Genomic DNA, 13,748 nt, shown 5'->3' with positions numbered 1-13,748 from the left:
GAAGATGGCAGAAGTTGCTTTTTTATGTCAGGGGTCATTTTTGAAGTATAAGCTGAGAGAGTCCAGAGTCTTACACATACTTAAAAATATGTCAGGTCTATTTTCCACGACATGGGCCAGGTGCAGAACACGAGTTTTGCTCATTATTATGTAACTCTATATAGAAAGTGCCCTGGACTCTTATTTTAAGAAATTGTTAGCACAGCAAGAAGGGTTCTTTTGAAAAGAAAACCCCTCCCTATTTCAGAAAAACTGCCCTAGCGATAAGAACCTGCAAGTTTTCATTCATAGCTCCTATCGTGGTCAAAGTTACTACCCTGTGGGAGGTTGTGGGAGTGGGGAGTAGTTTTATAGGTTAAACCAAAAAATGTAGGGAAAATCTAGAGAAGGTAGATGAGACCTAGTGCAGAAATTCAAGTCTTAATCATACCCAGCCAGAGTTGTCTGTCTCCTCCTTACTGAGGGGTAGGCAAGCTTCAGGGGAGGAGGTGTGCTGCTTCTCAGGGCAAGTACCAGCAAAGGTCTCAGGGAACTATATGCAGAGGAGTTTCCTCCCTTTGTCACCGTCGTCCACCGAGAGAGGAGGTGGTGAAGCCTGAAGCCTGGCGTCATCACTTGGACTTCCAGAGGCTCTAGTCTCCCTAAATGTCTCTCTTGTTCTCCCCTTACTCATCTTGGTTGCAAGTTCCTCAACACCCAACACAAGAAAAGTATTCATTATCCCATTGACTCCCTAGGCATTTCATTTTGTGAATTCCTTCTCTCATCATTTTAGAAGCTATATTTAGAGAAGAGTAAGAGACTTGTTGTTGAGCAAAACACTGAGCTCAACAGAAATGAAATCTGCGAAGGAATAGGAATGCTGCAAAGACAGAAAGAAAGGGGAAGGCATCTGGGCACATCTACATTGGCCGGCCTTGCCCCCGCCAGCCAGTTTCCTCTGTGTGTTTCAGTGGAGCCATGAGAGCCGTTTCGTGGCAGCTGTTCTCAGAGAGGGCTTGGCATTCCCATCTGGGCAAACATGGAGACAAGGCAAAATATTGCATGCTGTCTAGAGTGGAGGAAATGTGAAGGAATGATTCAGGGGATTAGGTTTGCATTTTATAGATTATTTGTAGAGTCTGAATTTAGGTGCCAAGCAGCAAAAAAATTTGGTATACCTTTGAATATTCAAATCGGTACTTGACAGGTCATGAAATTTATATTTTTGTGGGGAAATATGTCCCTGTTAAATCATACTTTCTCATTTATAAAAATATTTCTACTTCTAATCTTGTAAATTAAGGATGAGTTTCAAATCAATCATTTCTGATCTAAAGCTTTTTCTCAATTCAAGAAATTTGACAAGCTTTTTTTTGTTTTTTTTGAGAAAGATCAGACCTGAGCCAACATCTGCCAATCCTCCTCTTTTTGCTAAGGAAGACTGGCCCTGGGCTAACATCTGTGCCCATCTTCCTCTACTTTATATGGGACACTGCCACAACATAGCTTGACAAGCAGTGCGTTGGTGTGCGCCTGGGATCCGAACTGGGGAACCCCGGGCTGCCACAGCGGAGTATGTGCACTTAACCACTTGTGCCACCGGGCCAGCCCCTTTACAAGCATTTTTTAAGCACCTAAGGACCAAGCACTGTACTAGATACTAGGGATACCAAAATGAGTAAAATAAAGCCTCTGCCTTCTGGGTGTTCACAGCCTGGGACTGAGAAACAGTGGTACATCAGGCCTACAGAAGAACCAGGTACCTACACAGAAAATAATTGCAGTGTCTTTGTATTAAGTCAGTGGATATATTGATCAGTTTCAATGAATTAATTGCAGAAAACAGTGCATTAAGTTGGAAATGCCTTTTAAGCCAAGAGAATTGTACAGGCAAGCAGCTGTATGCTTGATGTGTTAGGGGCCCTGATTTGGCAGTCTCTTCACATATAAAACTCGCATTGCTTCCAGAATGAGCTGGATGTGGATCAACACAGAAAACAGGCCCTAAATGATGATCCTATAATTGTATCCTGTTTATAACTCATTACTTTAGGTTCTATTGAGTCTAAATTTTCTCTTTCAGTAGAGGGTTATTGATAGCTCTGTGTCTGTAAGTCTAAATAGGGCTAGCTCCTAAATTTTATTTAATGAAAATTTCTTATATAATCCATTTTATTCCACTAAAAATTGACACAGGGTCTAGTAAAGTTCACAGTATCCATACTCCATGATCAGCATTTTCACTTCTAGTTGTATATGCTAAAATGGTGTGTGTTTGTGTACCAGGACTCACATATTACAAGAATATCCATGGAATATTTTTTGTAATAGCTCCAAATAAATATAACCTCAACATGCAAAAATAGTAGAATAAATAGTAATATATTCAAAGAATGCACAATCATATAGCAATAAAGTGAACAAAATACAGCTAAACACAACAATGTAGATAGAGACATATAAAAATATATGTGTATACTGGGCCAGCCCCGTGACTTAGTGGTTAAGTGCGCATGCTCTGCTACTGGCGGCTCGGGTTCGAAACCTGGGCGCGCACCGATGCACCACTTGTCCAGCCATGCTGAGGCCGCATCCCACATACAGCAACTAGAAGGATGTGCAGCTATGACATACAACTATCTACTGGGGCTTTGGGGAGAAAAAGGGAAAAAAATGAGGAGGATGGGCAACAGATGTTAGCTCAGAGCCAGTCTTCCTCGGCAAAAAGAGGAGGATTAGCACGGATGTTAGCTCAGGGCTGATCTTCCTCACAAAATAAAAATATATATATGTGTATAAAGTTTGACAGCATGCAAAACTAAATTATATTATTTAGTGATACATGCGTAGGTAGCAATTATTTTTAAAAGCAAAGAACTAATAAAAAGCATGATAGTGGTTACTTTCAGAGGGGAAGAAAAGGGGTTGTCAGGGGCTTATTGGAGCAGGACAGGCACACAATTTAAGGGGGAACCAAAAAAACTAAGTAATCAAGATAAATCTTATCTTAATGCAATATTTTTTAAATGTCCAAATTAATGCAAAAATCCATGATGAAGAAAATGTCAAAATTTTAACTAAAGACAAGATCCATGGGGAGCTGGAAGTATTCTTTTTCTTGACCTGGGTGGTGTGTTATACACATGTTTGTGTTTGTTTTTATTGGGCTGTTTATTTAAGTTCAGTGCATTTTTCTGTACATGGATTATATTTCAAAAAATTGCAAAAGGTGGTTAAAGATGGACACAAGAAGGCTCTCATTTCTTGTGATCTTTGCTTAAGTCCCATATTTCTGTCCTGTACTGAACATTTCTCCTGGTTTGTTTTAAATTCTAACATTTCTTTTATACAACAGCACTTACAGTGCCAGATAAAATCTCCAGTGATTTTGACACTCAGTTTAGATTGTTCATCAGAAAGTTGGCTCTGTGTTTGCCTACATTTTGGCATCCAAATGTTCAATTTAACTCCAGGTACTGACCTGCCTTATGGCTCTGGTTCATACCCGAGCAATTAACCTTCATTATAATAGTTGGTTCACATTAGAACAATTATCTAGTTGATTGCTCTAGTGTAAATGTAGTCATGAACATGCTATGTTTTTTCATGTTTTTTAAGGTTTTTTCCATACCTTACCCCCACTCGACCCCCAGGTGGTCACAGAAATTTGCCTTGTCTTCATATGAAGTATTAATAAATCTAGATCAGTATTTTATAAAATGTTTGATGTTAAGATTTATATGTGAATCAGCAAATTTGTTTTCAGAGAATAAGACAGATTAAATAATCCATTATTGTTGACTTGTGTTGACACAAGAACTTCTTTGGCTGCTTTCAGTTCTTGATGGTGCTTGAATTACTAAAGATTATTACACTATTACAAGTAGAATATAGGTTTGTAAAAATAAAGTTGGAAAATAAACTAATGAATGATATTTAGTACTTGAGATTACATATTTCCTCAGAATGTAAAACTTATATTTGGCTAGATAGAAATCTGGAGGGAAGGAAAAAACTGGATAAGTCATCCAGAATCTTGATGGTTTGTTTTGTTTTGTTAATTGGTCTGCTTTTTATTCATATTTCCTTGAATTTGAACAATCTAAGGGTTTCAGGTTGGCAGCTCTTTCCATATATTTTTAAAGGAAATATAAATGATAGTTTCATAGTTAACATTCCTTCATGGAAATAAGAAAGCTATGTGAATATTCCTGAAAGTTCTTTAAACGTCAAGGGTAGACAGTCAACTAGTAGATGCTCATTTCAGTAAAGTCTTAAATGTTATTTTTTAAAATATCTTTATTATAAGTATCGTATGTTTATTCAAAAAATTTCAGCAATACACTTTTACTTTATAAATGTTTGTAAAAAATAACCATATTCCATTCAAGAAATATTCATTGATCTACAGTGTGCCAGACACTAAAATAAACATGATTATAAAGTGACATTAAAATAGACAAGGTCTCTGACCTCACAGAATTTATAGAAGAGTCTTCTAATGATGTCTTCTCATGTTTGAAAGTTTAGTAACCAAATTTTTAAATATCAAACAAAATACCACTTTCCCCACAAAGTAACTGCTCTTGATAAATTACAGTGTAACCTTCCAGACCACTTTTGTAGTATGTAAACATATTTAATTTAAAAAAAAAATAGAACTCTCTATAAAACATTCATAAACATATATCTCTTTGAAGCTTTCCATCTTTTTACATATATATCTATGCTATTTTTTAAGACTACATAATATTCAACTATATGAATGAACCATAGCTTATTTGCTCCTTCTTGGTGGACATTTAACTAGATTCTAGTTTTTCACTCTATGAATGGTGCTACAATGAACATCTTTTACTTGTAGAAATTTAGAGCCATTAGTGTGTTTTTTAAATGCTTAAAACAACTTTTTTCTCTTTCACTTTACAAAGAATTATGAGAACTGCCATTTTGGTAAGAATTACAAAAATAACTCCTACACATAGAGACTTTTCAGACCAGATTACATAATGAGAAGTTATTACCTGTCTGTTGTGTGTTGGTTCTACTTGGAAAGAAATTCCACATGAATGCTAGACAGGATGCACATGAGTTTTCCTACCTCTGGTGGCAACTTTGCTTCTTAGGAATTTTATGTCAGGTGGATAGTGTCAACCACTCTACTCCAAACTGGATTGATAAGATAGTCAAGAAAATTGATTAGCTTAGATGACCAATCTTCATTTAGTAAAAGGCAAGAAATGAAGTACAAGAAAACCAAATCCAAACTAAATTTGCCAGTTTTATTTTCCTTTTCACTAACTTCCTCTGTTGTTAGGCAGAATCCGTGGCCTTTCTTACTTCAGTTCTCTACTTATGAGAAAATGATAGTTTTTGGTTATGAATCTAAACTAGTCCAATTATAATCTAGAGATAAACCATTTTTCTTAAAATATTGTCATTATATGTTATGTATAGAATTTCTACGTATTATACCTATTGACTATTCAGAATCCAGATGGTTTTTCTTTATGTTCTTCTAAATAATATTGGAATTTCAAGCTATTTAGAAAGTTTTTATTTGAGTGTTTTTCATTCACGTACAGTTTGCAAATAGGAGACTTTGCCATAGAATTTTGGAACTTAGGAGTTTATTTACTAAGAAAACAACAACAACAAACAACTCCTTTTCATTCTGCCATTGTTTTGGCATAACAGTCATAGATTTGACTTTTAGCTCTTTGTACGAAAGCATTTTAAAAACCAAACCTGTTTTGCCTTATAAATAAGGGGTACCTGGGAAGGCAGCTTCAAGTTAATATATACCATCAGCACAAAAATTGTAAAATTCATTGCTATGTGGAATTCACTTTATTTTTCTACATTCTCCAAGGCGCTTTGGGAAGCCAGAATTAATGTAGCTAAAGATGCTGTTTAACAGCTTGGCCTGCAGTCTCTCTGTGCTCTTGCCCTTTGAGTTGATTTGGTAATTTTGTAAAGACTAAGATGTGTTAATGGTTTATTTAACTTGTTTGTTGTGGAAATAACTCTCTCGTTTTTCATTTCACAGTAGAATGAACATTTATTCTTGATTATTTGTAATTTATTGAATAAAAAATACTAGATTTAGCATTTACAATTAAGCAGAAGTTAAAATGTGGTAATTGTTGAAAATTGAAAATTAGACGGCTGTCCCATTTTAAATTGATGGGTGCAAAGTGTGTTTCTTTCTCTTAGGTGACTGTTCCATCAAATACAATATCTGTGAATGGAAGGTCAGGACTCAGCCATTCCATGTCCCCTGATGCCCAGGACGGCTGTTAAACGTTGCCGTGCCATACTACTCTTCACCCCTCCACTTCACAGAACAGCTTCGTACTAATGGAGAATGTTGGCAAATGTATATTCAGATGTACACTAATATATTATCTATAGAAGTGTAAGAATTTGTGCTGTGGCTTTGAATGCCAAGAGAAAGAATTACTAGAATTTGTAATTTATAATAATACTTTTGGCCTTTTTGCCTTAAGAGCTGAATATGCTGCTTTAGAACTTGAAGACAAGGTGTTAATGGCTTTCATTTTTTTCAAATGAGATATAGTCACCTTTTGTTGATTCCACTTACTTATTGACACCTTCTCTACAGTGGTGACTTAGACAAAAGGATAAATTAAGATTCATAGACTTATATTTGAATGACATATGAATAACCAGGCAAACATAGATTGACATTGGCTGCCTCAATGTCACAGTTTAATTGGAAACGTTTATAAGTTTTGTTAAAACCTGTTTTGTGCTGAAAGTATGATCTAGAAAACTAATTATATCAAGTAAGTATATTCAGTTCAACAGTTAATTTCAGTGATGAATCACTTAGTGTGCAAGTCTTATCTTGCGTGTTCTTTATGTAATCACAAGATCAGTGTCAAATTTATGGGAAGCTCATAGTATTTTAATATTTTATCAACATGGAACACTTGGTTTTTTAATCTTTAGAAGTTCAATTGCACAAACAGAATTTTAAATATTTTCTGTATATAATTATGACATTATTGTCACACAGATATTACACATTTTATGTGCCAGAAGCCTTAAAAATCTTCCTGTGAAAATGTTGATATATTGTGACAACTGTTTCACATTCAATATGTAGAGAAGAATAGGGGTTAGTTTATGTCCATATTGGAAAACTTTAAAGACTACTTGGAGGTTCCAGAAATCCTGGTTTTAATTAAAGTAAAATGATAAAGTCAGTATGTAGTTCAGATGCTAATATTCTAAATAATAATATATATTTACATTAAAGCTAAAACTGTTAAGCAAAACAATGCCTAATTTGTTGGCTTATAACTGTTCTGGGGTCTAGAGCTTGTTGATGTTCTATTTCTACTTGAAGAATTTAATTGCTCACTTATTCTAAAAGTTTTGTCAAACAAGCTGATGTTAAGCTGGTTTTCATTAAAGCTACTGGGTTATCTGCCTCTTTGGAAAATGTGTTGATTTTTTTGCCCTATTTAATAAAAGCAAGTTATATATTTGGGATGCTTTTTCTTTAATGCAGTTTGTGTCAACCAGCATATTTGTGTCCTTCACCTCATGACCACATCTCTATCAGCCAGCAAACAAACAAGTATTAGTAAGGTCTGCCATTTACCATGGCTCCCCATGTACATTTAAGCCAAGGCATTCCAACTCCAAAATGCATATCTTAGCATGTAAAATGCCTGGCATAGTTCCTGACACATGGCAAATGCACATGAATTGTTAAATGTTGTTGCTATTTCTTTGAGTCAGACTTGGAGAGACCTGTATATAAGGAAGCTTAAATTATGTCATTATAAACCAGTATAAAAGGACTGGCTTTTTGAAAAATTGTGTTTATATAATTGATTTTCCTCTTGGGGAGAAAAAACATTGGATCCCTACCTCAAACCATAAATATATCTGAGTTGGATTAAAGACACCTTTTAAAAGTAATATTTTAAAACTTAGATGAATATATTCAACATTCTTTCAGACCTCAGCATGGAAAAAATTATTTAAATAGACACAAAGGCACATAAGTACAGTCATAAAAAATAGATATGATAAATTTAAATATATTAAAATTTAAAACTTATGATGTACATTCAGTACTATAAAAGTGAAAAAATAAGCCACAAGAAGATGTTTTTAATATATATAAGGGTTAATTTATAAAAATGTAAAAATTCCTATAATAGTAGAAATATACACACACTGAAAAAACAAATGTATTGCTTACAAGAGGAAATCTGAACGGCCACAAACATATGGCAAAAGTACTCTTTGCTAATAATCAAGGAAATACAAGTTAAAAACACAAAGTACCACATCACACCCATCAAATTTTGATGCAAAAATGTGTTAAAAGAGCAAGAGTTGTCAAGGACAATGGAGCAATGGGACCTCTTCTACTGTTGGTAGGAAAATACATTGGCATCAAATTTGCAATATCTAGTAAAATTAAAGATCTCTTACCATGTTACCTTAAGGAAGTACTTATGCACGTGCATAAAAAGACATATACAAAAGTGTTCGTGGCAGCTTGTGTATAACAGCAGAAAGGAATCCTAACCGGCACTCAACAATGGTAGTGTATTGTGACAGACTTCTGTACAACAGTCAAAATGTACAAACTAGAGCTATGCATGAAAACATGGATACATCTCAAAAATAATGAGCAAGAAAAGCAAATTGGGGAACAATGTGTGTTGTATGATAGTAGTTATATATAGTAAAAATATGATACTATTTATTATGGCTGTGTACATAGAAAAAATAAAATACACAGGTTTTACAGTGGGAACCAAGAAATGAAGATTGGATTGGGGAGATTTACAGGAGGCATCAATTGTGTTTGTAGTATTTTATTTTATAAACTTATTTGAAAACAAGTACTTATTTTATTCCAGATTTTAGCATACTTGAAATAGTTTATAATTAAAAATTTTTTTTTGATGTTTTATTTGTTTATTTTTTTTTGTGAGGGAGATCAGCCCTGAGCTAACATCCATGCTAATCCTCCTCTTGCTGAGGATGACCGGCTCCGAGCCAACATCTATCGCCAATCCTCCTCCCTTTTCTCCCCAAAGCCCCAGTATATAGTTGTATGTCATAGTTGCACATCCTTCTAGTTGCTGCGTGTGGGATGCGGCCTCAGCATGGCCGGAGAAGCGGTGCGTGGGTGCGAGCCCAGGACGGAACCCGGGCCGCCGGCGGTGGAGCCCGAGCACTTAACCGCTAAGCCACAGGCCAGCCCGTATAATTAAAATATTTTTAAAGATCACATAGGACTCGGGGGTATGTACATGAACCATTAATACACACACATTCTGAAAAAGTTGCCTTATCCACATAATTTCAGGAGAAAAACACATGCTACTCTCTCAATTGGGAAAGAGATTTATGGCAAGTAGTTTTCACCAGTCATATCTCAAATAATAGCAAAATTAAGATACAAGAATGATCTAGAAACTTGATTTTCGTATTTAATTTTTGGCATCTAGGCGTTTTGCTTTTCCTTTTTTTCCCCCATCAAGTTATTTCTTTATAGTACATATTTTAAAATTCTCGAGATTCTATGTAAATCGTAGGGTATGAAATTAAATACCCTCTTTTCTGTCTCCAGCATCCCAGTCCCCTCTCCAGAGATAACCGCTGTGAACGGTTTGATGTGAATCTCTATGTAGATGTACTGTTTATATCCAATACGTATCTATAGGTTTGTTTTGGGCTTTGATGTTTTCTGGGGTGATGGTGTTACTGTTTTTTTTTTAACAATAAAAGAAATCAAAATCTAATACTCTTTAGTAACTTGCCTTTTACACCGGTGGTGTTCTGGAATCGCTTGTCTTTTTGCACAAAGAGATCTACTATATCATATTTCAGTTTCCCATTCTTATACTATTTGTTTCTTGCTGTGGTACACAGTTCTGGCTAGAGTCAATATACTTGGGTTCAATCACAGGTCTGCCACTTACAAGTCATGGGATCTTGGGCAAATCACTTATTTTCTTAGGTCCTTCATTTTCACCTCTGAAAAAATGAATTAATAATATACCCTCCTCGTGGGGGTGGTTGTAAGGATTAAATGAATTTTAAAAGTGTTTGGCACATAATTCATTTTAAAAAGCTGCCTATTTTTAATACTACTATTAGAGAACAGGTATTATTTATTTAATATACTCCCCACCCTTCTGAAGAGTGACCCTCCCTCCCATTTGAAGGCCAGATCTGGCCTTGGCCACCAGGCCTGGGAACAGAATCCACACTCTGCCAGCTAATCCAAGTTCTTGAACGAGACCAGTCTTTTTCCTGAGACCTAAAGTTGCCTATAGTTGAAACTGGAAGAGTCCCAGTTGATACAGTTATTTGTCTAATGCCAGTTCATTTTCTACCCACTACCGGTAGAGACAGTAAATACAAAAAGAGCTAAGACTCAAACTCATCATTTTTACTATCTATTGACTTTGATAAATGACTTGAAAGAAAAGGGAACTTGCAATTAGAGGTCACAATGAAGATTTCCACAGACAGAGGTTTTTTTCTGAGGTTCTTTTTGATGTAAAAATAGCTCATTTATTTGGAGCTTTAGAGTTTACACAGAACTTTTATGTTATTTGATCCACATATGGAACAAAAAAGTATACAAAGAGATTGCTACTTTGCAAAGGTCACACAACCAGACAAGTGTCAGAATCCCAATCTGATTCCCAGTCTGCTCTTTCCAATGGCCAGACTTTGCAAATGATGAAGAAAATGGTGCTAGATTTCAAGGGACACCAAAATAGTAACCTGCTTATTCTGGATCTTCAGTTGGTCTTCTTTTTCTCTTAAATGTCACCACTTTCCTGCAAGTTTTCATCCTTAACACCTCAGACTGTTCACATGGATAGATGTATTTTGTTTATGGCGAGAAAAAAATGCCACCATGTGCTCCCTCAAATGAAGTTTTCTACAGGTATTTCAAGAGGAATTGTGAAACGTTCTGGAAATTTGTGTAGAACTGCTGACATTTCTGCTTCACAAACTGGAGAAATTCATTTGGAAGTCTTGCAAATTACTCATCTTGGAGAAGAAAAAGTGCTACAATTCCAAATAAATTTGTAGTTTTCAAAGCAAGCAACTTGTTTACTTCCCAATTTGTTTTTATGTTCCTACCCACCCCTTGTGGTAGATTATAGTGATTGCCCCAATTGTTTACCTCACCTGCATCCACGCCTTTTGCCATGTGACTTTGCATTTCCTCTCACTAAAGAGACAGAGCCTATTTTCCCACCCACAGAAGCAGGTTTTGTGACCAGTAGAATGAAGTGAAAATGATGCTATGCCAGTTCTGAGACTAGGCCTCAAAGGTTTGCATGTTTTTGCTTGCTCTCTCTGTGCCTGAAATGTTGTTGTGAGAAAGACATCTCTGAGTTACCTGAATGGTCCTTAGAAAAGGATGAGGGGGGCATGGAGCAGAACTTGCAACTGAGGCCAGCCTAGAGCATTCTACAGACATGAGCAAGTTCAGCCAAGATCACATAGCCACGCCCCAGCTGACTCTGATGTATGAGCGATGAATGCTTACCCCCCTTTTATGGCTGATTGTTATACAGCATGAATATGGCAATAGATGTTATACACCCTCTTAAACTCATCGAAGGGGAGGAAGACTATCCTCTACACTCTCTGGATCCTTTCTGGCTGGGCTACAAATTAAATTGACATGAGACCAAGTAGCCCGAAAAAAATCAAAAAAGCTTTATAACATGTTGTCAGGGAAGAGAAAGAAGCCCCCTCCACCTTTTCCCTTAAGGTTCTTATGGCTGGCCAAATAATCAAAAGACAGCTTAGCAGGAGAAAATAATACCAAGTTTAATAACATGTATACATGAGAGAATCCAGGGAAACTGAGTTTCTCAACAAAATGGTGGAGGTTCTCATCTTAAATACTATCTTCAGCTAAAGACAAAGGAGGATGTTGGGGGTGGGAGGAGTCAGTTATGGGAGATTACCAGAAAAGCACAGTAAACAAGAGTAAGGTTATTATGCAGATTTAAGGCCTCACCTTCCACATTGATATGTTTCTTGAGATAAGGTCATCCCCCCTCTTCCCAGTACAGAGAGGGAGATACCTTTACAAATGGCGATTTCCCTTATAAATGTAAATGTTTGTCTGACAACCCTTTACAGGGCCACCTAGAGAATGTGGCCTGGGAGAGACAGAATTTTTGATAAGATGGGCTTGTTGGTGCCTTTCCCATTGTAGCGTCTATTTTACATTACAGTACAGCCATCATATGGTAGTGGCTCCTTCCCGAAACAGGCCTTCTATGTTAAATTCTTTAGGCAGTTTGGGGAAGGTCAAATGTCAGAGGAAATAATCAAGGTAAAGAGATATATTTCGAGGTGGTCAATTTTGATCTCCCACAATGTATACATGGGAGAAACCAGGGAAACTGAGTTTCTCTACAAATGGTGGCTATTTTCACCTTAAATATCATATTCAGGTAGACAAAGGAAGATGTTGGGGGTGGGGGGTGTCAGCTATGGGAAATTACCAGAAAGCACAGTAAACAAGAGTATGCAGATTTAAAGCCTCGACTTCCACACTTAAAGTTTCTAGAGATGAGGTCATCTCCCCTTCTTCCTGGTACAGAGAGGGAGATACCTTTACTAATGGAGAGTTCCCTTATAAATGTAAATGTCTCTTACAAAGGATAACTTCTACTTTTACTTGGAATGGGCTTAGCAAGGACTCTCTCTGTCTGTTCATACCCGGAGTTAAATTCTTTTAGGCAGTTGGGGGGAGTGGGGAGGTCAAAGTTTCTTTCAGAGAAAATAATCAAGGTAAAGAGACATATTTTGAGGTGGCCGATTCTGATCCCCCACATCATACACATATGACTCTACCCCTAATCATAAATCCATTCGATTTGTTTAGGTCCACATACCCTTTTTCCCCCAGAGTCCCACAGACTATTTACTAAATCCAACATATATACACCTCAGACTCTCTGTCTAGCTCCCAACTATTTCAAAACAATTCTAACTTAATAATTCCTTTATTATTTGTGAGAGAAATATTTTCTCTCCCTTTCTCTATCATTCTCTCTCATATTAACTTCAGCCCTGGTAGCATGAGAGCCCAACTATCCAAGAGATCCACAGCCCCCTTGGAAGCTCTTTGGATTTGTTTATTTCATAGAGTTGCCAGATAAAATATAGGATTCCCAGTTAAATTTGAATTTCAGATAAACAATGAATTACTTTTTTGTATAAGTATGTCCCATGCAATATTTGAGACATACTTATTCTAAAAAATTATTGTTTATCTGAAATTCAAATTTAACTAGGCATCCTGTATCTTTCCTTGCTCAATCTGGCAACCCTACTATTTCATTGAAAACCTTGAAGGAGTAAGAAGAAGCAAGAAGGAGCAGCCACCATGTAGAGAAAAGAGAGAGGCAAGCAGGCCCAGGCCCAGCCAAGTCAAGAAAGCAAGAAGTGGCATTATGGAAAAGAGTAGTTCAACCTTTGTTCTCCTTGATAGTTCACCATCAGACAAACCCTTCTGTAATGGATGGGGAAAAGTTCCTTGAAGAGTTCACAGTGAAGAAACCCTTTGGATGACTTCTGTTGGTGGGTTTTAGATACCTTCAAGTCATCAGGAAATAATATACTTAAGAAATTCTGCTAATATCCTCATTAACCTCAGCATTATTATTATGATAATTATTATAACAATTGTTAAATCTAAGTGGGAGGTATGTGGGTTATAA

At 36.3% G+C, this 13,748-nt stretch overlaps 1 protein-coding gene across 1 annotated transcript in view; it reads left to right on the top strand.

The window, feature by feature from the left end:
- COBLL1 (cordon-bleu WH2 repeat protein like 1) overlaps nucleotides 1-7,501 on the top strand; it is a 154,627-nt gene extending 147,126 nt beyond the window's left edge. The window contains exon 16 of the mRNA XM_087434927.1: nucleotides 6,199-7,501. Within this exon, the coding sequence (XP_087291053.1) occupies nucleotides 6,199-6,285 (87 nt within the window). The 3' untranslated portion in view covers nucleotides 6,286-7,501. The remainder of the gene's footprint in view (nucleotides 1-6,198) is intronic.
- Nucleotides 7,502-13,748: the final 6,247 nt, after the last annotated feature.

Source organism: Ceratotherium simum, chromosome 9, assembly GCF_057802395.1.
Source record: "Ceratotherium simum simum isolate JZ-2026a chromosome 9, ASM5780239v1, whole genome shotgun sequence".
Taxonomy (NCBI): Eukaryota; Metazoa; Chordata; class Mammalia; order Perissodactyla; family Rhinocerotidae; genus Ceratotherium; species Ceratotherium simum.
Note: the sequence above shows the minus strand (reverse complement) of the source record. Positions and strands in the feature narration are given on the sequence as shown.